The sequence below is a fragment of the Symphodus melops genome, assembly GCF_947650265.1.
Source record: "Symphodus melops genome assembly, chromosome: 16".
Lineage (NCBI taxonomy): Eukaryota > Metazoa > Chordata > Actinopteri > Labriformes > Labridae > Symphodus > Symphodus melops.
The window spans coordinates 13,496,781-13,522,391 of record NC_136706.1 but is presented as its reverse complement, the minus strand read 5'-3'; the positions used below and the strand labels follow the sequence as shown (position 1 = coordinate 13,522,391).

At 41.1% G+C, this 25,611-nt stretch overlaps 1 protein-coding gene across 8 annotated transcripts in view; it reads right to left on the bottom strand.

The window, feature by feature from the left end:
• Window positions 1–25,611, bottom strand: part of ank1b (ankyrin 1, erythrocytic b) — a 74,476-nt gene that overhangs the window by 11,599 nt on the left and 37,266 nt on the right. For 6 of the 8 annotated variants that reach the window (XM_079364177.1, XM_079364178.1, XM_079364179.1 and 3 more), the window contains exons 2-36: window positions 24,277–24,378; window positions 21,323–21,421; window positions 20,882–20,980; window positions 20,595–20,693; window positions 20,219–20,404; window positions 19,824–19,922; window positions 19,520–19,618; window positions 19,272–19,370; window positions 18,625–18,822; window positions 18,023–18,121; window positions 17,567–17,665; window positions 16,783–16,881; window positions 16,421–16,618; window positions 16,151–16,249; window positions 15,813–15,911; window positions 15,357–15,554; window positions 15,103–15,201; window positions 14,025–14,123; window positions 13,695–13,793; window positions 12,771–12,863; window positions 12,450–12,522; window positions 12,247–12,267; window positions 10,704–10,827; window positions 10,456–10,519; window positions 10,050–10,162; window positions 8,486–8,710; window positions 7,969–8,123; window positions 7,442–7,653; window positions 5,189–5,393; window positions 4,909–5,005; window positions 4,583–4,811; window positions 4,056–4,184; window positions 2,385–2,504; window positions 1,527–1,611; window positions 335–409 (exon numbers count right to left, since the gene is read on the bottom strand). In XM_079364177.1, the coding sequence (XP_079220303.1) occupies window positions 335–409; window positions 1,527–1,611; window positions 2,385–2,504; window positions 4,056–4,184; window positions 4,583–4,811; window positions 4,909–5,005; window positions 5,189–5,393; window positions 7,442–7,653; window positions 7,969–8,123; window positions 8,486–8,710; window positions 10,050–10,162; window positions 10,456–10,519; window positions 10,704–10,827; window positions 12,247–12,267; window positions 12,450–12,522; window positions 12,771–12,863; window positions 13,695–13,793; window positions 14,025–14,123; window positions 15,103–15,201; window positions 15,357–15,554; window positions 15,813–15,911; window positions 16,151–16,249; window positions 16,421–16,618; window positions 16,783–16,881; window positions 17,567–17,665; window positions 18,023–18,121; window positions 18,625–18,822; window positions 19,272–19,370; window positions 19,520–19,618; window positions 19,824–19,922; window positions 20,219–20,404; window positions 20,595–20,693; window positions 20,882–20,980; window positions 21,323–21,421; window positions 24,277–24,378 (4,288 nt within the window). The remainder of the gene's footprint in view (window positions 1–334; window positions 410–1,526; window positions 1,612–2,384; window positions 2,505–4,055; window positions 4,185–4,582; window positions 4,812–4,908; window positions 5,006–5,188; window positions 5,394–7,441; window positions 7,654–7,968; window positions 8,124–8,485; window positions 8,711–10,049; window positions 10,163–10,455; window positions 10,520–10,703; window positions 10,828–12,246; window positions 12,268–12,449; window positions 12,523–12,770; window positions 12,864–13,694; window positions 13,794–14,024; window positions 14,124–15,102; window positions 15,202–15,356; window positions 15,555–15,812; window positions 15,912–16,150; window positions 16,250–16,420; window positions 16,619–16,782; window positions 16,882–17,566; window positions 17,666–18,022; window positions 18,122–18,624; window positions 18,823–19,271; window positions 19,371–19,519; window positions 19,619–19,823; window positions 19,923–20,218; window positions 20,405–20,594; window positions 20,694–20,881; window positions 20,981–21,322; window positions 21,422–24,276; window positions 24,379–25,611) is intronic. The other 2 variants (XM_079364180.1, XM_079364182.1) reach the window with 1 other exon arrangement.

Here is a 25,611-nt window from a genome sequence, read left to right as displayed (position 1 = left end):
TAGCTCATCATGATGATGATTCATGTGCTCTTTTGTAAAGAGGCTGGCAAGGTACCTCAATTTGTTGAACGTTAAGAGACAAGTCCTGTTCGTAGTAATGATGACAGACGAAGCTTTCAGAGTTTGATGCGAAAAGAGAAATCCGAATGTTGAAATTATGATGCATCGTCTCTTTTTCAGGGAGGTGAGTTCCCTCCTTTTGTTTCAGTCATCCAAAGCCATTAGGGCTATGCAGAAGGTGTACCCCAAAGTGGGAACTGCAGTATGTATCTCAGTACATTTGTAGCGAGAACACACAGTAAGGCCCCCCTGTCCTGTCGTTCAAACGACTTACCTGCCCAGCTCAAACCCAGCTGTTCAGATATGATGTTGATCTTTATCTCCGTCCTCTCCATTGCATTCACTGTAGCTAATAAGGACAGAAAAATGCATTTGTCACCAAGATATAAGTTAACATTTATTGAACTAAGAAAACTGCAACTCCAACTGTGAGTATAATCCAATATATGAAAAGAGATCACTCCTAAGTTACAGTTTGTTTGCACAGTCCCACTGACATTCAAGGTGCAGTAAAAAGAAGGAGAACATCAAGTTGGGACTATCCAAATAAGAATCACTGACAGATATTCAAATATTCCAAAAAAAGATCCTGACATGTACAGTTTTTGGTTTTGATGAATCACCTGTGTTAATGACTCTGACGTTGACTTGAGTTGTCATCAAAATTCCTACAACGATACTTACCTCATCAACAATATTGCTCTGTTGAAGGAAATAAGCATTGTTTTGGTCCAAATAATCTCCAGGGTATGCACACCACTTGGGCAGGGGTTACAATTTGGGGGTTTCATTCAGGTGCTAGTCCCACCAATCAAAGTAGCATTCATTAACCATTACAGAGGGACTTTGCAATGTAGCAGCGCTGTGTAGTTGGTAGACAGAAAAGGCCTTTCTTCCCTCAAACCCCCCAATCAGCAACCATTTTATCGAGGACGGCCATCTTGACTCTGTTCATTTACCACAGTCCAATCAATATCAGGACTCCTCTGTCTAGCTCCACTGCGAGGTCCTGCCCATTCCCAGTCTTAAGCTATACAGGGCTAATGCTAACCATGTCTGTTGCCATGCCATTGGAAATCGCAGTGGAGAAACCAGCGCCATGCAAACCAATCACATCATTCATCTGTTGTCATAGCTCTCAGGACACTTCATAAGAAGAAGAGTAATTTGGAATGTGTCATGGAGCCATTTTGCGTCACGTTAGGGACTAGTGCTAATCGTTTTGTCAAACATTCAATATGAGTCTAACTGCGCTGCTAAGAACTCTGGGGCACGCCATAGAGCAGTGCATTGCATCCAAGGCTCAGTTTCTGTGCCATGCGTGCACGCGATCAAGTAAGGGGGAAATAATGAGGGCAGAGTGGGAAGCGAAGGGTCATGGGTAAAGGGGCGGTGCAACATTCAGTGCCCATCTCCACTTTGTATAAATGGGGAGAGGGCTGAAAGTCAGGCAGGAGAGCACTCACCCACACCAGGCTCGTTCAGTGCGCTGTAGCGTTCCCTCAAGGCGAGGGGTGTTAAAGTTCGCCGACGCTCTTCGCTTCCAACCACCTAAAAAACATAAAAACATGCCGTCAAAATGATATCCAAATTAAAGTCTCAAGTATCAGCCTTTAAGGGCTTCCTAATGTCCGATATGGAGCCTATATGACAATGGAATACAAAGACCTCTAGAGGACTGCTGGTACATTGATATTCCCTATCAATAAACACATTTACTTTCATTTATTTCATCTGTGATTTGATAGAAATATGAATTTTCCCTACCTTTAGTGCAGTCTGAAAGTTCAACTTTTTTCTAAAGTCTATGAATCCTCCCAGAATTCTCAACATTAGTTTTAAAAATGTTGTGTAATCTATAGTGGTCCCTTTCCAATTAGAGGGTTAAAGAGGAAAGCCTCATTTGAATATTGACTGACACTGTATCTTCGACATCATTTGTGCTTTTTGTGAAAGTGAAAATGAACGGTATGAAAGCAGAGGGAATAAAAAGTCCAGAAAATTTGACATTGACGATGGGTTGATGGGTCAAGTGCGACATAAAAATTGCCTTTCAAGTATTGAACACACTCAGTGAAGGAGCCACTTTGTGCTCTCACTTGATGTTGATTTTTTTAATAAGATGAACAGTACAGCGTTAGTGTTCTTTATCTTTCAGAAGCGACTATCAGCAAGAACTGAAATTAGCTGTTGTTGAATTACTTAAAAAAAGAATGTTTTTCACCAAACTGTCTCAATATGCTCTCGTTATTTACGGGAAACTCAAACACAATGTTTCTGTTTTCTGTGTGTTTGTGGGAACTGGGTTGCAAGAAAGTCCTCACCTTGACGCAGGGTGGCATCGTAATGTTAAGGTTACACAGCACATGTTGTGTATCCTCGTACTTGGTGCATTTCCGCAGGAAGGACAAAAAGCCGATGGCATCCTTGTTACTATCTCTCACCTAACATCAAGAGGTGGCAGACAGAATAGGAAACGAGAGACGGAGCAAAGTAGAGCATAGGCAGAGGAAAAGAAGGATCCAAACAGAGGAAAGTGAGAGAGAAGAGAGAACGAAACAAATGTGCAGAATGTTGGAGCAAAGAGAAAATGAATAAATAAAAGACAGAAAACAAGAAAAGATTGAAAGAAGAGTGAACGTGAGAAGGAGGAGGAGGAGGAGGAGGAGGAGGAGGAGGAGGAGGAGGAGGAGGAGGAAGAAAAGCAGATCAGAACAAGCATTAGTTCCCTCCACAGTGTCACGAGCATGTGCCGCACTAACATGGGACGAGAAGCAGGGGGGAAACAGGGATGGAAGCAGTCCACAGGCAGGCGAGAGGGAGAGATTTACCTGCACATTTACCTGGACGTCTGTCAGACCAGACAGATACAGAGTGACCGTGAGAGAGAGAAAGAGAGACAGTGAGACAGACACATACAGACAGGCAAGGCCGCAAGATTTGGAAGGCAGGCAAAGAAAGTGAGGGAGTCACAGGACATGCAAACAATTACCCAAGAGAGCTGACAGGTAAGATAGGTAAGTTGTTTGTTGCTTGGCTATCATCATAAAAAAAGATTTTAATCAGAGTATTCCTCTATCTGACAATGAACACTGGTGTGTGTGTGTGTGTCACACAGACATAGAAAGACAAAGACACACAAAAAGATGGAGAACTTAACGACACAATCCAGAAGTTACAATAACATGATAAGACAGACAGAAATGCACAGCTATAGGTTAAAAAGCCTCACATCACCTGTGCACAGAAGGGGGTTAAAACAGCGTCAAGTAATGTCGGATGTACAAATAAAACCAACTTAACAATAATTACATTTACAAGTAAATGAACAGTTCATCAAGCTGTTCACCAAGAAGGTGATTTATTATGCCACATTGATCAAAGAAATTTTAAAAAGGCAAGAAAAAGAAGAAAAAAAAACGAGACAAATTTCTACGTTTTTCTTGTTCTTGTTTGGAAAAATGAGGATAGTTTGACTAAATGAGAATGGACTGACTGACAGACAGACATACACTGACTGAGAGATGTCATATTGATCAATAATGATAGTCCACATTGATACATCTTCACACAAATACAATTACACACTTTCTTAACTTTTAAGATTTTAAGATTTAAAATTACAGTCAAACTGAGCAATCTTTCTTTTCTCTCACTCTTTGTCGCAGGTGTAGAAATATCGTTCTTGCTGTGGTGTTGCTTTGACCCTATAAATGAGGTCTGTGGACGACACAGTGCTATTCTGTTGTCATAAACTGAACATGCTAATGGTGGGACACACTGAGAACTGCCTGAGAGATATGAAGGAGAAAAGCAAACACACACACAAGAACCACCATGTGAACAGCAGCTTGAGTGCCCAGGAGGGAAACCTACTGCTGAGAGGATCCTTGACACACTGAAACCACCAACTGAACAAACACCACCACAGTACAGAACGAGTATGTAGCATGTGAGAGATAAGCAGGCATATGGGCACGCTCATAGAGACAGACCTTGACAGAGACGGGCAGCCGGTTGTCTCTGAAGGCCTGGAAGCTGAAGCTGCGAGGCTGCTGGGTGGCCTTCCTGATCGGCACTAAGTTTCCAGAACACTCGAGGTGCAGCGGCATGCCCTCCATCAGCTGTGGAGAGCATCACAAAACACTGACGTTGAGAGAGACTCTTTGATACTTGAAAATAGAAAATTAGAAAAGTAGAAAATTCTACTTGCAAGAACAATTCACCTGGGATGGGGAGGTTTTGATAGCCATAAAGCAGATTTTTTTTTCTTCAATCGTATAAATAAAGCGTTGACTTTTCATCAGCCAAAACACAAATCTAAATCATTCATCTAAAACAAGAGATAATTGCTTTAAAGTGTGGATAAAATATAAATATAATATAATAAAAATATATAATATAAATGTGGACTAAATATCCAATATGTTCATTATTTGCACTGCCAACTATTTTTTTAAGTTGCCATGACGACCACTTTTCCTTTTGTGAGTGACCTTGTGGACGTTTTCCCTGTGCTGACCTCAATGTCTCGACTGCGGGCCACTTCAGTGAAGTTTTCGTGCAGCTCCAGAGTTTTGTCCATCTTGTCGTCTGTCATGCAATAGCAGCGCAAGCGTCCCTCGCGAGCTTCATTCATCTTGGCAAAAATCACAAACTTTGCCATGTATGGAACGGCCATTAGCTCCCGATACAGCAAATTGGCAAAGGTCACTGCCTCCGCTGTTCGTGGACAGTCTGCCAGCCAGAATCTGTGTAACGGGGAAGAAAAAGGTTGAAAGTGGTGCAAGTACTCAGCAGTGCACGATAGAAACGTCGACCGAAAATGTATTTGTCTTGATTGCTCACCTGGCAGAAACATTGGTCGTGAAGTTTGCACAGTTGTGGGCATACATCAGCTTGGTGGTTCCAGTGATGTCCTCCCACTGAGCCGGTGCTGTACCACCTGGGACAGGACAACAACACAGTGTCAGGTGTGTTCTGATAACTGGTTGTGTGAAAATGTTATATTCACACAACCACACAAGTACATTCAGATAAAAATTTAAAAAAAACAAAAACGTTATGGTTGTCATTGCTTAAAGATAAATGATGTTTTTTTCTTTTTGAACTGAAAGACGGACCCTACCGATGACACTGCAGAGCAGCCGCAAGCTGGTGGTGTCACCCTCTCCAGCATCCCGAGGACTCTCCCTCCAGGAGGGTGGCAAAGGGATGCGCAACCCGATTGGACGGTGAAATTTGCGTCGCCGCGGTTCGATGGTGACCACTGGGCTGAAGGTCGCCTGGTTACCAAGCTGCCGAGTCAGCAGCTCATCTGGGATGGGCTGCGCCTGTGACGGTAGTGTTGAAGGAAAAGGTCATAAACAGGAGGAGGTCAGAAAAAAACAAGTGCAAAAGATATGAAGCAAAGGAAGGCTGAATAAAAAAATTAAAAAGAAACAGAACGTCGAGCACAAAAACAATATAACCTTAAAGCAAGTGCAGGTGAGAAGGATAGTAAACAGGCAGGAAACACAAATCAGGAGGACAAAGCAAAAAGAAAACAGCAAACTTTCATCCATACTCACGCATGCAACCAATTCATATTTCACAGCTGACCCAACTCAGATCAGTGCATCAGCTCGGTCAGTGTGGCTCACAACTTAAATCAGGCAACTGAGGAGTGATGAATGGCTAGATTAAAAAAAAAAAGGAAAACATAAACAGAGCAGCATAAGGCAAAGCAACCCTCATGCAGTTTCCTTAAAAAAAGCATCAGTGCTGCGACAGATCGCTGCTGTGACAGACAATGCCGGCAATGTACACCAAAGTGGTAACAAAAATGAAATGCAGAACCCGTAATCCTACATAATCATTCTGACATGACAAACAAAGCCGAGCGGAGGAGTGGTGTAAAAAGGAGGCAGTCAGCACGAGTGTTCGCCAAGCCTCCCGTCTGTGCGTCTGTGGAGGTCTGGTTGAGCGACAGTCAGCCACACACAGTCGCCAAAAATCTCCTGTACGGCAGGCAGACATCACGTGTTCATGTAGAAATGATGCAGTATGGTGTGAAAGGCTAAGATGCTCCTCAGGTCATGCTACCTGATTCTTGATTTCAGTATATGCATGGTAAAGAAGGATGTCACAAAACTTTGAAGCTATATAATAGGCCTCCACGAAAACGTTTTCAAAGTCAGAGTTTCCATTGGACGGGTTGCTTTAATCGAGAAACTATCTAGTTCTGTTATTGTCCTTACAGGCTCACTGACCTGAAGAGGGATGAGCTCAGCTAGAAAAGCTGATGTCTGTTCTTCCCTGCATCAATCATATCATATTTTAATCACCCTGTATTTGTTTGTTCATGTCAGTTAAGGGTAAATGGACCTGAGCTTGTATAGTGCTTTTCTAGTCTTCTGACTACACAAGCAGGTCACACCTACCTGATGCCAGAGGCCGCTAAGTAAAGTCTCCATTTAGTATGGATGGCCACTCAGAGTGATGAACAATGTAACCCCTGATTGGTTGATTTGCTGTGATAACTGATCTCATGACTGGCAAACTAACAACCGATGTTGTAGTAAAGTCATTTTATGATTAAATTCAGTAGATGTCTTACATGTAGCTCTTGTGATAAAATTATAATCGTTCTCTATCTAAAAAAATAATTTCTATTTCTCATATTGCAAAGGACTAAACTAATGTTTTGAAAATGACAGCCAATGAATAAAACCAAATCCATGTCAGACAGGGCCTCTCTGTGTGGATTCTCTCCAGCTTCCTCCCACAGACCAAAGACATGCCCGTCAGGTTAATTGTTGATTCTAAAATTGGCCGTAGGTGTGAATGTGAGTGTGGCTGCTTGTCTGTCTCTATACGTCAGCCCAGTGATTGCCGCGCCAACACTCCAGGGTGTACCCTGCCTCTTGTCCAATGACAGCTCAGACTGACTTCACCCCGCTCGCGCGACGCCAAACGGGGAAAAACGGTACAAAAAATGTTTGCTTGTCCCAGACCAATCAACTCCTACTCAGAAGAAGAAAAAAAAAAAAAAGCCTATTTTTTTGCAGTCAGGAATAAGCATTAATGTTCAGTCTCAACGACTGGCAACATATTCAGACTCATGTGAAAAACAAACAAAACATCAACTTAAACATGGGGATTCTGTCAGATCCCAGCATGCACCTGTAAAGACTTTGCTCTCGACCCTTGAGTCACAGCTTGTGTTGTTTTTCAAACATCTGGTTAAGGTAATTTCTCAACAGCATCAGAGTGACTTGTTGTCAAACACAAATTGCATCCACCATGTTCTATAAGGAATGCAATTGCTTTCCTCGTCATTATTCCTGCTCTCTTATACATCTCTTGTGTCTTTTCTCAGATTGCTGGTCCACTTCTTTACCTGCAGTCCCAGCCTCACTCTCTTTGTGACAGCTGTCTCAGGGAAGATGGCGTCGACATGGGGCACAAGTTTACTGGTCAACCTGCCGCCTTCTGGGCCGATCAGATCGCTCTCCTGCTGAATGCGAGAGACCACAGCAAAGTAGAGCGGGAAGTCGGTGGAGATGATCCGACGGATTCTCTTCTTCTCCAGCTCGTCTTGACTCTCTAAGTCTGCACACAGGAAAAGTAGTCCAGAGACAGGAGAAGGAGAAGAATGAGTTTGAGACACGAATGTAGAATCGTTTTATAAAGAAAAAAAAAAAACAAGTGAGCACAGTGATCCTCACAAACTCCACTTAAGAAATACACATGTTCAGTTGCCAGAAACTCATTCTGTGTCCTTGCTAAGACAACCTTCCGATAAAATAAGCATCCCCTCCCCGTGCCCTTGTTCTGCAGCTCAACGGTCATTCATCAAGATTAGGCTGACTCGTCTTAAACCATTGAAGGCTTACGAAACAAGTCATTCATTACCATCACACTGACCTTCGTCCATGCCATTTAGAATAGTTTCCAGCACTTCGTCACCGTAGCGATTGCGGTGTTCTTTCCAGACTGAGCCATTTTCACTGCGCAGGACCACCAGCTCTCTGTCCCCTCGGCCCAGCGAGGCAAAGTGGGGAATTTCCACGATAACAGGCCTGAGAAAGAAAGAAAAAAATAAATAAAAAATCAAGATTAAAATCAGTTTTTGGAACAGATTTTCGGCTTTTGTTTTAAAACTGTGATTTTTTAAATCAAAAACGAACAAGTAAATTTCTTCTTCTGTTTTGAAGTTGTTGCTCTTCTCATTTTCATACTGGGAAACAGTCAAAAAATTAAACGTCTTTAACACTTTATAATATAATCTGGTAACAATACCAAACAACATAAGATATGTGAGTATGTGAGACTGCCACAGAAGTATAAATGCACAAATGGATCAAATACAGACATGATATTACTGTAATGCATCTTTCAGTAGAACTAAATAGAGTTAAAGCCAAGTAAAGAGCTGACTTACCCAAGGAACTGCATACTGGATGGCCCAAGAGAGATGATACGGCTAGCAAGCCCCTCTCCCTCCACCAGGGGGGGCGGTGTGGTCAGTTTCTGAGGTTTAACCAGACGGCAGGTGATGCGCGTCGGGGCAGTGCAAGTCCGAGGGGGAATGATGACTCTCAGGCCGTGATGTCTGCTGCCTCGCATGGAGCCCCCTCGAGCGTCCACCATGAAACTCACCAGGAAGCTGAAGGTCAAACAGTGAGACAAGTAGATTAGGAATTACTTTGGTTCACATTTTTAGCTTCTTGAAACTTCACAAGATCATATCATTTGAAAACAATAAGTCTTTGGTTTAATTCAATTTAATTTAAAAAACTTTATTTGTCCCTGGGGGGAAATTCAAAGACACAAAGGACAGCAAGTGAACGATAGTGCAGGTATACTAAAATTACTTAAAGAAACTAAAGTGTTGACAAAAACTAAAGTGTCAGAATTTAAATACAAAATATAAATTACAAAAATACCAAGTTAAATATACCAAGATTATATTAAGGTATATAAAGAGACATTCTTCCCAATAAAACATTAATGAAAGCATTATGCAGCATTATTTGATTTGTTTCTTTTGTTAAGGAAATATCATTTTTCATTGTGAGTGCCCTCTTCAGTCAGGCCATCTTGTGTGGCCACTTTGCCAGAGTGACATAAAAAGAGTTTTCAAAGAGACCCATGATGTTTGATCCTGCACTCAACAGACAGCTTCACACAGGTGTGTGTGTGTGTGTGTGTGTGTGTGTGTGTGTGTGTGACAGACTGACTCTTCTCATCTCATGACTTCCTCATTCCCCCAACAACACCTGCACTTTTCATACTTCTACTCAAATGCTGAGTCATTGTGCTGTGCATATATTATGACTAAGCAGGCTCAAGTTATAACTATGCTGCATTAAGATGATGAATTCTCCTGCGTTACATATCTTAGAAGTTATAAGATATCTTAGAAGTTAAACTTGTGCACATAATGGGACAACATTAAGTAGGTGAGCGTGATAAAGGATGGTCCTTCTTTTATAAATGTGTGATTTTTATTATAAATTGGTTGAAAACATGTTTGGATGTTCTTGTCAGATAATGGTGATCGTTGCAGCCACCATGTTTTTAAATAAGTTACAAGAAATACTAATGAACACCATGCCTTCAGTCATTTGCTTTTTGATTGTAAAACTTGATGTGTTTAATTTGTCGAATGCATCAGAAAACAACCCCCGAATGTAATAAACTTGGGACGTTGTGTGAAATGGGAACAAAAACAGAAAGTTTAATTGGAAGTAGGACAGAGATGCCTCTTCAAATGTTGTGTGTTTATGGATTTTACACGCTCATTTTGAATTTAATGCCAGAAACAAGTTTCAAAACAAGCCTTTACAATATTATCTGATGCCAAACTGATACCATTGCTTGTGTTTCTTTGTTTGCATTTTACATTCAGCTCTTCATGCTGATTTTGCCTTTGTAAGTTGATGTGCAATAGATGGCCTGTTAAAATGGCCAGTGACATGCAGCAACATGTTTTGTTGACTTACCCAGTGTGAATAGGGCTGGCCACAGGGCTGACATTATCTGAAGTCTCCGTAGCTGGACTACTTGGGATAAGAGAGTCGTCGTCATATTCCTTTGGCAGCGGGACTGGGGTGTGCTGAGGTCAGAGAGGAATAAGGTAGACATGCATGAGTATAGAAAAATATAGAAGGCAGTGGGACAATCATGGCACAAAAAGTTAAGACAGAAAATAACAAAAAAAAAGGAAAATTAAAGGAGGATATTTTGAGGAAACCTTCACAAAAACATGAACAAAAACGTTAAATTAAAAAACATTTTTAATGCTTTCTTTTTTTTTTTTTTACTAATTTGCGTAAGACTGCATTTGGTTGAAGAAACAAATGCAGGCACAATGTATAGCGCCCTCTGAACTGTAAAACTTCAACCTACCTGATCCAAAAGTACAGTCTCTGGGGACACACAGGGGATCCTGGGAATTGCGGGAGAATAGGGTCTGTGGGAGAGGAAGAAAGATTAATGTAAGATAAGACCCAGGGGTGTATTTAACGCAAAGCCTCAATCCCATTTCACCTCATGTATTATGTAAGGTGGACATGAATATGTGCCAAAAACTCTACTGTCCCCTGCAGCGCTCATTCATCAGATAAAATAAACGCACAAAGTACATGATGACTTACGTGGTACCCATGCCACCCTCAAAGTCCCTGAGGGTTTTTTTGGGAGAAAGGAAGTCATCGTCCTGGTCCTTGAAGTCGTCAAGCTTCAAATAGCGTGCACCGTCCATCCCCAGCAACTCGTCTCCTGAGGGTGAAACAATTTGGTCAGGAAGGGGAAAGAAGCAAAGAGGACAAGACGAAAAACTACAGCAGAGGACAGGTTGCACATAAAGAATTAAGAGAGAAAAGGACGAGACCAAGGGAAACGGAGCAAAATGATGCTGATCTCAACTTTCAAGTTTTTCCACTCTGTTGTAAAAAAAAAAAGTAGATGATTTTAATCTGCCAATTGAATTCAACTTCCCAGAAAGCAGTCGCACTTTTGAAATGTTTGGAAATATCCTGAACTGTGGTTTGACCACTCTGCTTCAATCAAAAAGAAAGGCACACCATTCATTTCTTGAGAGAAAAAAGCAGTGACCATTACACAACCTTCCTTCCCATCCCTTCACCCTCATGGAACCACAGAGAAAAAAAACATGACAACAAAGCAATTTGAAATATACACGTATTAGCAATGGAGACAAACCAACAATCACCAGACCCAAATGGAAACTGAAGGAGTGAAAGAAGAGGACCGGTAAGACAGTGAGTAATAATCACACAGTTAAGGACACTGCATTGACGGCAAACCGCAAGGCACCTGGTGACAGCTTTTTTTTTTTTTAGTGAGCATGCTCATTAAAGATGAAATCACATGTGGTGATGGTTGTTTCTGTGTAGGAGAAAATACCTCAATTATTAAGGAAGAATGATAACAAAATAAAAACCAGAACAACAAGAGGAAAAGAAAAAGCCACTTGACAAAACAAAGTTGTTAAGACACATACAGTATATTCATAAGTACAAGCTGTGCAGGAAAATAATAATAAAAAAAAAAATTAAAGACAAGAAAACTATACAATTAAACAAGTACATTAAGAATAAACAAGATCAAAGGATGAAGTTTGCATGAACAAATGTCGTACTTAATGTGTTGATTTAATTTAATTCTGAACGCCTTAAAGGTCGAAAGATAAATAACACCAACTGTGTATGTTGTTTGCAGGAGAGTGTTACAGCTGGTGATGTGCATGATCAGCGTACTGATCAATTAAGTTGTAAAAGGTAGGACGACTCAGTTATAAAATGGCTGGATTGGAAGAGAGCTTTTGGTGTTTAACTGCTGAAAAAACTGGAGTTCAGTCAGCAATGAGTCCACGAACAGATGTGTGCATTTAACGCTGGTAAAAAATGAAATAAAAAAAGGAACATGTTTCACATACACTACATGCTAATGAAAACTGACATATTTTAAAACTAAAATCTCCGAGCATAAATAGACTGAAGATATGATGAAAAAAAGAGCAAACAGGGCTGGAGTTGAGAGCCGAGTCAGCGGAACTGATTAAGAGACAGTTAGACACAGACACACACAGAAAATGAGAAGTGCGTTTGCAATGAAGGCACAAGTTCACTATAGCCATCGGACTGGACAAGAGCAGAGATACAGACACAATCCTACCTAACGTTAGCTGGGCAACCCCTACAAAACAAATGGAAAAGGGTGTTATCATATATATACAGTCATATGAACGTTCATATAACATGTTGGTACTTTAATGTGTTAGTCAATAATCCTTCCCTTCGGACTTCTTATAGGGAATCACCAGACAGGTAATTATCAATGTTGTAAACTTTAGATGTTAACAACACAGAATAGCCTACCTTCATCCTCTGACACATCCAATATCTCATCTACGGTTTCAGGAAAACTCATCCGGTGCTTCTCTGTCGTGATCTGTGAAGTGCAGAAGGAGGTTGTATTGAGAAAGGGAGCCCAGAGAGGCAGAGAAAAGGGGGAGATAAATAGGAAGGAGAAAAAAGAAAAATGATAATAGAAGAGAAATGGTGGATCATCTAAAAGCAGGTGAGGTAGCAGAACCGGATCAAATCACTCGTTTGATCAAACATTTGTCATGGTGTGTCCAGGCTACTTCTTTTGCGTGATGGTGTAACCATGTGAACCATGCATGATGTGTTGCTCACCGCGGAGACGGACTCCTCGGTAACCAGCTTCAGCACGTCAATGACAGAGATATAACCCAGCCTCTTAGCAATACCGAGGGGAGATGTCCCATTCTATTCAGAGAAAGATGAGAAACATCACGCAAAAATGTTTCCATTGATTGAAACAGTTGAAAATAAAATAGAAAAAAGGCATTTCATACTTTTTATAGAGAGGATTCTATAAAAGAGTACATTTCCACTTGTTATTTAGCCAAATAAAGTCAGGAAAGTCCACCTTTTGAATTCTTTATCAAAGAAACAAGCACAAATTAAACACATTGAGCTTTAAAATCAAAAAGCAAATGACTGAAGGCATGGTGTGCATTAGTATTTCTTGTAACTTATTTAAAAACATGGAGGGTGCAGCAGCGTCACCATTGTCTGGAACATCCAGACTTGTTTTGGTTATTACACTATGGCACTGTTGTAATATATTCAGTAAGTCTCAAAATACATTTAATATCAACAGGGGAAGAAATGGAATTGTTTATCATTAGCGAGGATGAATATGTACAAGAGGAGACTTATTTAAAAGTCACATATTATGCAAAATACATCAGCTACAGACAGAGGCCGTCTGTTCTGAGCAGGGCTGAAATAAAGCGGTTTATAGGTGTGCTATAATACAGGATCAGAGAGGAGATTTGGCAAGAAACTTCACAGACATGTTTTTGGGGGAACTCCAAGACTTATGTAAACTTGTTGAAATGATAATATGTGACCTTTAAGCCAGACCTGTTGAACAGCTTTTAAAACGGCTTATATGAAGCACGTGAGTATCTCTTATTCTTTCCAGAAAAAAAACAGATATGTTTATGCCCCCCTCCCCTCCATGTCATCAACGCTAGTACAGAAGGAATGCCCCATTTGGAGAGGACCTTGGGTGATCCAATGGTGTCTCACCGAAGTTATCTCATTGGGCTGGGCTCCATGTTTCAACAACAAGGTGACAATGTCGGTATGGCCCTGCTGAGCTGCCTGGTGCAGAGGTGTGTAGCCCATCTTAAGGATAAACAAAGAGAGAGGATGTTCAGGCAAAACAAGAAATGCAGAGGCAGCAGTATTTCGCTCTATGATCATGTCATCCTAAAGCTAAGAGCAGCTTTCTGGTGGTTAGATCCTGTTTTCTTTTTTTTGTGTGTGTGAAAGCAAACAACAGGAAAGAAATACACACAAAAAAACACACACGAGTCTCATACAGCATATTATTGAATTAAGATAGAAGTCGTTTACCCTGGTCTTGCTATTCACATGAACCTGCTGCTGCAGAAGGAACTTCACCATCTTGATGTTGCCATAGTGACAAGCCACATGAAGGGGTGTGTAGCCCATCTGACACGAGGAACGAAAGAGAGTTGGCTGTTACTCAGTGGTTTCATTCAAACCTCCTTAAAAGTCAGCCAGGATCTTACATGCACACGGTTTAAACTCTTTTATAGGCAGCACAAATTAAAACATTTAAGCTAGTCCCTTGGAGAAGAATATTATAGGGAAACAGGATTTTGTCACTCATCATCGTTATATACTGGTATAGTAATGATATATTTTTGGAGGCCAACCTGAAAAAATGGCGCCGGTGGTTCCTACGAAAATTCGCCTATGGGATTTTTGCATTGGATTTGTGATCATTGCAGAAAATAAGCTCTGTGTCAAACACACGTTTCTGATGCATAGCTGTTTTGTTCAGCGGGATAATCTTTACAGATGAACATCATTTATATAAATTTGAAGAGTCAATGCAGCCAAGAGAAGTAAAAAGCTAACGATATGCGCTAGCGAACTACACCGCGGTCGGTTTATAATGATGTCACGACCGTTATGCTTCATCGATCTAATCAGCGGTTTTGACAAGCTAGCTAAACGTTAGCTTAATAAGTTGTTTATTAACCTAATATTTGCAAGAACACTGAAAAACATTACTAGAGGCTGTAAGGAGGATTAGGGAGAGAGTTCCTGGCGTGATGACGTTTAATGTCTACGACAACCACTGTAGTTTCAGTTAGCTACTCGTTAGCAACCACCGTTTAAAGTTTGAGTAAAAACTTTAAAATTCACAAGTAATGTCTTAACTAATGTAGTAGATCTCGTCTAACAAAACGTCAACATCTCTTCAGCTTGTGTTAAGCACAGACGTATCTAACCACAAACCCATTCAAAATCCCCATTGACTTTTAGAATTAGGAACCCATGGTGCTAAAATGCTAACTCACTTCCTGGTTTTAGGACTCAAAACTATAGCTAGTCTATAGTCTTATCTGCTAATAATGCCTGCTCTATCATTCCATGTTCCAGTGGAGGTAGTGGAACTTACCCGTGATGCAGCATAAACTGAGGCTCCTTGTTTGACCAATGTGTCAGCTATTCCAACATGCCCTTCCTGAGCTACAAGATGCAGAGGAGTCAACCCGTTCTAAAAGACATACAGAATGGAAAGGAGGAATGAACTGTAACTGTATCTTTAAAGCTTGGAATGTGAAGTTCATTCATTTTTAATATCACAGATCTTTTTTAAAGGTAAAATGCAAGGTTTAACAGTCTCGGTCTTGAACAAGGCTGATTGTATACCTTGTTTCCCAGATTTACGTTGGCTTGTTTGGAGATAAGCAGAGCCACCATGTCAGGCCGCCCCTCCTGTGAAGCCAGGTGCAGGGGCGTGATGCCTTGGAGGGATTCTGAATTTGGTGTTGCACCATTTTGCAGCAGACAACTGGCCACCTCCATCTGGTTCTGCTTGGCCGCTATGTGCAATGCAGTGTAGCCGTTCTATAGCGAGAAACAAGAACATACAAACACAAAAGTCGTCTCTTCTTGACTCTTTTATGTCACATTTTAACATTAAAATGTGAATGCTGTCATGACTGAGTGCTTCCTGTGCAAAGGTTGCCATGCGACTGATTGTATGGCTGATTGTCACACCCTCATTTTTTAAATGTCGTTTCAATGATCAGTTGTCATGCTTTGCGGTCGCCTTCTTGTGCCATTATGAGCACACACACACATACACATATGTGAGCATCTTACTCGGGCAGTGCTGTGTGCAGATCCTCCCTTGCTGACCAGCAGTTTAACAACATCCAGGTTGTTGTGATGGACGGCCACATGAAGGGGTGTCAGACCGTTCTGTTAAACACACAAACATACACATGTACACATATATACACCCAAAGACATAGACGCACACACAAAAACATGTATATATGTAACACGTACCACGATAATCTACCAATCAGCTGGTATCCCAAATCCATCAAAAATGTGAGCACTTAAGGATTGCTCACTTCAGGCCTCGTAAAGAGAGCTTTATTTGTTTTATTTCTACTTTAAAGGAGATGAACTGAAGGATGCACACGGTGACTCACCTTCCCAGCTGCATTTGGGTTGGCTCCTCTCTCCAGGAGGAGCTCAGCAACATCCACCTTCCCATACTTAGAGGCTACATGAAGTGGAGTGAAGCCTTTCTGCTCAAAAAAAAAAAAAAAACATGAGAAGAAAAAAATCCCTCAGGTTAAAATTGAGAAGTACTCAGTTTGTAGTTATTGCAGTAAGTTTTCCATGTATAATATGACATTTGTCTTTATTTATAAGCATAGTAGTCAGCATTTTTTTTTCTGTCATGGAGTCTACTCTACCTTTGTCATCTTTATCTGCTGTGCTCCAGCATCCAACAGGATCCGGATAGTGTGGACATGTCCCTCACGTGCAGAGATGTGAAGCGGTGTGTGGCCTGCAGTTGTAGCTGAGTCTGGGTTGGCCTTGTGCTCGAGGAGAAGCTTGACAAGCTCCTTGTGGCCCATGCGGGCTGCACAGTGCAAGGGTGTCTGGTCATCCTGAACGCGAGGAGAAGAAGGTTACTTTTATGCCTTATTATAATCATATTGAGCAACACGAATGGAGGAGGAGCTAAAGGCAATCCACCTGAACCATTTTACCACTTAAATGTGATAATCCTACTTTATACTTAAGCTTATCTACATTATAACACAGCCTTTACCTTAGCCCTGGCGTCCACCTGAGCTGCGTTCTGCAGCAGAAATTGAGCAACTTCACAGTGTCCAGCTCTGGAGGCCATGTGTAGGGGTGTCTCCACTTTCTAGTGAAGACAAAAACAGGACATCAGTCATACAATGTACTGAACAATACACTCCTGTACGTAACTAACTTATATTTTCAAGCTGTACATTAATAACAACACGCTGCCGAAGGGTAGCAGGTTCAATCTATAAATAAATAAAGTGCTTCAGGGCAAACTTTAGCCTGTACTCAAAAACAGGTTGTGTTCTTAAATTATCAGGTCAGCACATCTTGATCTCCTACTGAGCTGCCATGTGGATGTGGGACAGGCCGCTCTTGACCAAGTCTTTTTTTTTTTCTCTTTTTTTTTTTACTTTGCACTGAATCTCCACCTTGTTCACATGAGATTCATTCGTGAGAGCTGGCCTATTCATCTTAGCTGTTCGGAGATAACTTCAGCCAATTAAGAATCAGTCTTTCACAACACCGGCTTTCTGTTCAGGCATTTGAGAAACTTAATCCATCTGTTGCTATCGGTTAACTGTGTGGTCTACTAAGTTAATCCCCTCATGTAATTAATTTGCCTTGGGAAATGTTAACACACACACACACAGGAAACCTTTGGCTTCAACATTCGAACTTACATTGGTTAAAGCAACAACAACATCAGTTCACTTAGCCCTCAACGTTTGAAGGTGATCAAAGGAGAAATATAAAATTCTGAGCAATGGGTAAAGTTTTGTTTTCAGACAAGAGTTTCTCACCACATTGGAAGCATTAGGTGAAGCCCCTCTCTGGAGCAGGTTCTTTACTATGTTCAAGTGGCCCATGAAAGCTGCTACATGAAGAGGAGTGAGACCAGACTGCAACAGAAACGCAGACAAAGAAGGTCGATAAGGATCAGTGTTGTGGTATCACAGAAAAGTCAAGTCACGTTCTGGCTCATTAGCAACACCCTTCGATGCGTAAGCACATTATATTTATTAATCCCTGTCAAATATCTGTCATTAAAACATTGAGATGGATGACACCTGCATTACATTCCATGTAAGCTACACATGTTGCTGAGATAGAAATGATACAAACAGACACCAAAGTCAAACAAAGGCTTGTTACAAAAATGAAAAAGACCAGATTCATAAACGCCACAAAGAATAAAAACTTTCCCTATACATCATTATCATTTGGATTCTTGGTCTCTGGTGGTCACATGGTCTCACCTCTGTGACAGCTTCTAGTGAAGCAGAGTGCTTAAGCAGCAGGTCCATGGACCGCATGTGGTTCTTCTTGCAAGCAATATGGAGAGGTGTGAAGCCGTTCTGGAAACATAGAGAAAAGTTCACAACTTTAGAAACCTGTTCCGAGTAGCATGACCGTAATATTAGGAAGAATGTTGCAATGGTCAAGCTATGTTTCTGTAGCCTTCGTATCTAAATAAAAGTTTCCCTTAATAGGCTTAACCCTTTACAGGGCACTCATTGAAATACTTTGAAATTCAAAAATTCAACCTCATAGTGTCATAGTAGTTATTCAGAGACATAACAGAATTTGATTTCTGTTATAAAAAATTTTAAAAACTGTAAATGTAATAAACATTGACAAAGTTAGCATATTTGGTTCAAATGTCACAATAGCAGATTCTGATTGGCTGAGTTAGGATCACATGCTTCTCCACCTGACTGAGGTGCAGAAGCCTGGCCATATGTAATGTTAGTGGAAATTACCAAAAATAGTTACTTGCCCTATAAAGGGTTAAGAGTCACAATAACCAATCTTCGTGTTTAAAGTCAACGTATCTTTAACAACAAAACAGAAAACCTACCAGAGCACGTGCATTGGCTTTAGCACCCTTGTCCAGAAGAACTTTGGCCATCCGATGGTGGCCACAGTGGGCCGCTACATGAAGAGGGGTCAAATGGTCCAGCGTGATGTCATCAATCTCAGCGTTGTACTGCAGTAGCTGCCTGACGCAGTCCATGTGATCCCCCTGAGCTGACATGTGGATGGGGGACAGACCGTTCTGAACGGGACACAAAGAAAAAGTGGTGGAGAGTTGAAGATAGATTTGTTCAAGTATCCAAAGGAAAGCTTTGTAAATAAATGCCAGTGTGAAAAATGCACATCATTAGTAATTGATAGTCTATTCATTGTGATCAGGAAAACAGAGACACCAGCTGGGAAATACTCAGACCTGATAAGACTGAGCTGCTCTGTAAACAGATCAACGCGTCAGGATTCTGGATTTAATGTTTTTGGCCATCGTTTGCATGAATTTATAAACAACTAGCGAGCGAGGTTGTGAGCTGAATGTCTGATTTAATCTCCCTCAGTCATTTTATGAGGTTCAAATTAACATTCACAAAGTCAAACCAACGCTTAAAAGTAAGCTTCAATGATCACAGACGATGTCACGGCTCCAAAAGATAGAAGACAAAAAAAAAAAGACAGTAGATCAGTCAATGAATCCACCTTGGTTTTAGCCTGGATGGGAGCCCCGTGTTCCAGCAGGATCTCAATGATACGAACATGACCATTCCTGGCTGCACAGTGAAGAGGAGTCAGCTCATCCTGCAAAGAGATGAGTACAGAGAGACTGAGTAGTTATTGGAAAGGTGTTAAAGGATGATAAATCAGGGACACAAACGCTCAAGTGTGCAGGAAGGACACACACAAGTAAGGGACAATACATATAGGAAAATAGTTAATTGGTTACCTACCTTTGTTATGGCATCAATCTGTGCTCCTCTGTCCAGCAGTAGTCTGACCATCATCACATTTCCCCTCCTGGAGGCTATATGAAGGGGGGTGATGCCATTCTAGACAAGCAAGCAAAACCAGCTTTATTAATCATTGGTTTCCAGTCAAGGGAGAGAGAATAATGAAGTAACTACTAAATATATAGGAATCGTGCATAACACATATTAAGAATACTGCTTCCTGTGTGATGTTTTTATCCCGGCACACAATGTCTGAAACGCTCTTCAGGTGTGTGTTTCACTCTTACAGCTGAGGCCGACTGACCTTGGGGGTGAAGTTTACATTGGCTCCTCTGTTCAGCAGCAGCTGAGCAACACTCATATTCTCATAGTGGGCTGCAATATGGAGAGGTGTGAAACCAGTCTACAGAGAGAGACAAGATGAGAAAGTGTGATTATAAAAGGGCAAATTAGGATAATTATCATCTATTTATATCGCTGTTAAAAAAAAACAAACAAGGTGCAGTACATGATACATTCCACAGCAATGTGTATCAAAAAGCTCAATTTGTAAGAAACGGCGTTATGAAAGTTGAGTAGTTATTCTTTACGATATTTGCTCCTGCAATGTGCTTGTCCCTTTTTTCTCTTTCTTTCTGGAATATTCAATCGTCATTGTAGACCATGGCACAAGACGTTATGTTCCCAATGAGAGTATACCTTGCTGAGAACATCAGCGTTCGGGTCGTTTTGCAGAAGCACTGCAGCTGTGCGCGTGTCATCGTTTCGAGCAGCGATGTGCAGCGCAGGGAGGCGGACCTTTCCTTTAGTGCCATAGTTTATGAGGAGTGCCACAACGTTTTCATGGCCCTGCTGTAGCGCTACCGCCAGAGGAGTGAAGCCATCCTAAGAGAGGGCAGCAGGGGGGATGAAAATATGAGATGTCAGAAAGGTTGAATAGGTAAGGAGGTCAGAAAGACGTGAGGGGGGAATACCCTAGATTTTTTTAGGAGGATATAATGAATCATTAATACGGCTGATGTGGACAACCTCAAACTAACAAAATGTAAAACGCTCAGGCTAAAGAGGCACTTACTTCGGTTGGGAGACTCTGGTTGGCACCGTTCTCGAGCAGGAACTTGACCACCTCTAAGTGGTTCTCCTGTGCTGCCATGTAAAGAGGACTGAATCCTTTCTGTTGAGACGAAAAATACATTTCATAAAGTGACAAACACAGTTGTGTTTAGAGGTAGTGTATCTTGATATATGCGCAGCTCTTTTGCTGGTGTTACTTAATCAAGCACACAAATTAACAAAGAATACAAGCACTCAAAAAGTCTTGGCAAACACATTTCTGTTACACACTGCTTGCCGGGGACTCACGTGTGACTGGGCATTAACGTTGGCACCGTAGTTGACAAGCTCGGCCACCACTTTCTCCTGCCCTGCCAGTGCTGCGATATGCAGAGCCGTGTTCCCTTTCTGGAGGCACAAACACACAGAAAGAGAGAGAGAGAGAGAGAGAGGGAAAAATTAGAGTGAATGAGATGAACATAATTGCAAGGTAATGACCTAGATTTTTGTACAGTAACAGCTCAACACTGAAATACATAATGTGTTTTGTATCCATGCCGTTTAGAGAATAAAAACGTTAAGGGAAACCTGATGACTCTCTTTTTTTTTAGAGGCTGATCAGTAAACGCTCTCAGCTGTTTCCGTTTCTGTGGTAACGGGTTGCTGCAGTGGTCCTAAAAGTTGTGTTCCTGCTGGATAACGTGGGCAGCTCAATAACATAAGACACCTGAAGACACCTTAATAAAGTACCTTGGTGGTGGCTTCAAGCTCAATGCCAGAGTGTAGCAGCTCCAGCACCATTTTGACGTGACCTTCTTTCGAGGCCAGGTGTAACCCGTTGAGACCATTCTGAGGGAGAAAATCAGAGACAAAAGACACAGGCAGATAGGATTAAGTGATATCCCCCTTAAGGTGAAGTGTTTAGGCTTTATGTACAAATGGTTGCCCCTCGGATTTAATATTAAGGACTATTTTCAAGCTGCAGTAACACAATAATGGTCATGTTAATTATCAGGATTATAATAATAGTCTGCTTTAACTGAAAAGTGATACCACATCTCAGGACAACTTAATGAGGTAAGCAGTGGTCTTGCCAGTTAATGTAATAAATCATAGACTCACATTCTACCCTCCAAAATCAATTAATGGAAAGGATCTGTGCAAAGATCACTCAGGAATCTCAGTGTGCCAAGCTGTTCTTCACAAGCTTCAGCCTCGTCCTGTCCTTGGCTGTAAGCATTGTGGTCCGGACCACAACCATTAACATCAAGTATCTCATAACCTTCCAGAATTGACTAAATGAGCTATTAGTGTTCGCGGTCTGAGGAACCAGACCGTAATGTGTCTGACTTCAGTCTGAACACCGTCAGACTCTCAAGTTCATACTCCATCAGAGTTGTGGGAAGTGGGTGAAAAAGAGAAACACACTGCATCCTTTTGTCTCAGGTCAAACATCCACACTGCAATTCATTATTGTGCAGAACACCACCTGTTTAGTTACTATATGGTTAAAAAAACAAAATCATAGAGCAATGACACCAGGAGCACTCCAGGGGTCTACACAAAACTAGATGAAAGTTAGAAGTCACAAGGAGAGTGGAGGGTCTGTTTTATCTACACATGCTCACTCTGCCTGTTTGTCTTTGTGTCACTAACCTTTTGAATATTGCATGAGTGCAATCTGAGCTACAACCTGCCTGCTGTAACCAACCTGGCCACCAGGGGTCTCTACTTTCTTCACTGTTGCAAGGCTTCCCATTATGCTGCGGTGCCGCTCGATTGAAATGGGTAGCACAGTCTCTGAGTGAACATGCGCAGTGTGATGAGAAACAAACTGTACATCAGTGGCAGTCACACGCACTGTGGAATCTAGTGAGGCAATACATGTCTTTCATATACAGCACTGAAGCAAAACACACTGCAGTTGTAGGAGACCACGATAAATGAAGGGGGAGAGAGAGAGAGAGAGAGAGAGAGAGAGAGAGCACCGACGAGAGCCTGCAGGTTTTTAGCTATCCGGCAAGGACAGGTTATTTCTGCAGAATCGCATCAATCACACACACATATATATATAAACATCTATGCCCTTGCCTCAGTAAAAAAAAGAAAGTCAATCCAGTTGTAAAGAAGTCCCTGAGAAAGACAGGAATGAAAGAAAAACAACAGGATGATGGAACAAACTGCAAAAGGAAACGTATTTAGCATCACCAAAGGAAAACTAATCCCATGGTTGTTAAATTATGTTTATCATATCAACATTTTACAATCATGGTAGACAACAATCTCAACAGGAAAATGTTGAAAACCCTTGAGAAATGGTTGAAGAGCATACCTCGTAAGTTTACCTTGTAAGTGTTGCGTGCATCAGTAACACAACAGATTGTTTGAGTCTGGTTTCCTTTCTCAATGCCTCCCTCTCGTCTGACTATAAAAGCACTTGTCCACTCATTTACCAAACATCACTCCCACTACACAGGCATCCTCAGATCGACAATGCGCAGGGATGTTTGTGTTTGAGGGTTTACTACACACATGCACATTCGCACATGCATGTTCATGGATCCTGTTATTAAAACAGCTCGAGACATCTGCGTTACAGCCATGATGCAACAAGGTGTAAGGGAGCGAACCGTAGGGATGAAGATGGAGAGACTTATAATCTAATAGAGTTAATTATTGATGCACACCACTTTAAACAGCGATGGAGAATCAGGAGGTCTGGCAGTGGTTCATTTTTCATTTTTGTCTTTTGTTTCACACCCTTTGCTCGTACTGCAGAATTACATGCCATTGAAAAATTCGGTGGCATTAAGTGGTCCACTTAAACCCCTCTTCAAATTCTTCGAAAAAGAAATTGAGTGCAGTTTGTTCTTTCTCAGAGGAACACAATGATGTTTCGGAGTACCACTTTGCCTTCAGTCTGTTTCATAACCATTACTTCCTTACTTTGGGAAAGCCGTTTTACTTAAGAAGGTCCCACAGTTAGGTAAGAAATTGCTCCATCTCTCATACTTTTCTTTTTTCTTTTGCAAGACATAAAATTCAGTTTCATAACATTGCTTTCTTCTTTTACATCAGCGAATGTAACTCACTCTGCAGTAAAGTTCTCTGGCTTTGTGAGCGTGAGTTTTCGATCTTTGTGGCAAACCAGGCTTACAAAATATTACTCTACTCAGTTTTGTCTCCTGGCTTGTTGTAATTAGCCAACAGTTTTTCATGTGAATTGACATACAGATGTCAAAAGGTCTCCGCATATTTACCCACAAATTTAAAATGAAAAACAAAAACACATAGGACGAATTGCGTCTTTGTATATTTTTGTGTGACTGTTTTGATTTCGTTTTGTTGTGAACTCTCTCTTGTATGTTTCCACAAATACTCGGAATACTAAATCAATCTTCAATTGATTTAAAGGCAGGGTAGGTCATTTGCGAAAACTAGCATGATTTTGAAAGTAGCATCCTCTCTGTTCTCCATATTCCGTGCCGACATTGGTCGAAGTTTTTAGTCTGAAGTTTACAATTACAGATGAGATTTTTTTTTTTTTTGTTTCTTTTTCAGAGCACATGAATTATTAATTACTGTCAAGACGTAAAGACAATCTCAAAGAAAATATTAAAAAGAGAATCAGGAAAAACTTGTTTTACTTTCACGAACACAAAGACAACACAGCTGTTAAGGAGAGAGAAATTAAACATATTTACTTGATTAGCTATGTTGATGTCGATCCCGTTCTTAATGTGATCCAGAGCCTTGTCCAGGTTCCCTGAACGAGCTGCTCGCAGGAAGCTGGTTGCTGTGTCGGCCTGTAATAAACAGAGGAGGACCATGAATATACAGTATATTTTGGAAGTGCATAAAAACTGGTAAAACAAAGAAACAAACATATTTATTATCCACCACCAATGTTAAAAGTCAATAATATCAAACACAGATTCCAGTGGAACATTAATGTGTCTGAAATAGAAATGTGTTTCCTAAAAAAAACCCACAAGTCCTTGGTGCACCAAAAGCTCCTCGCAGGTAAAATAGCTAAATCGGTTCCAGTAAGATGAGAAAGTCTTTAAGGCAGGAAACACGGCTTATGCAGGAAATACAATACTACATCCATTGTCCCAACTTCCCTAAACACGTCAGACTCCTCACAGTCAAGCTTCGCCCACACTGTGAATCCGGCAGGCCTTCACAGCCTAGATGCCCAGCCACGAGCTCCACCGTCTGCCCGCCTGAAAGCTTGGAGTGTGTCAGTATTTGTACGCCCACCTCTGTTTTAATTCATCAGCCAATAGTGTAATATGGCCAACCTGTTACAATGAGATGTTTCCGATGCCCTGCAGGGGAAAAACTGCATCACCATCTTTACTCTTGACCCTCCTCCCACTGTTTGAGCTGTTATTCTCATGTGGTTTAATTACACGGAAATTGTGAGATTCAACAGGCCGTTGCGTTTTTTCCTCTCCCCTCATATATGATTTCTTTGCTGATGGAAAAACTAACAAAGAATTGTATTAAAAAATGTATATCCTACAAAAAAAAGTGACATTTTGGCTCTGTTCTCTAACCTTCTCCTGATCTCCTATTCTGAAGCAATCTCAGGATTTCCTTTCTCTGGGCCCAGTCTCACTCTGGCATACTGCAATGACATTTTGATATACAGTACTGGAACTTAAGAAGATCAAAGATTATGTCATTACTGTCAGCTTGGTGAAGGAGAAGCAGAAAAAAAAAACTTTTACTGTACTGACCATTTATGATGACCTAAGAAAATAGTATTTGACATGGTGCCAACACACATAGTCATGCTTCAGGACAGAGCTATAATTGAAATATTTTTTCTTAACCATAAATCAATATCTCATTATATGTATAACACCTGGAACATAAGGAAACACAACTTGTGCTCAGACTCTGAGAGTGGATCTTTCCCAGCATCATTCTGACCTGGGTATGAATGAACAGGTGCACAGTCTCTCTCTCTAGTTTTTCTCAAACCCCTCTTACTTTCTCTTTTTATATCAGGTATTCATTGTGTTGGACCC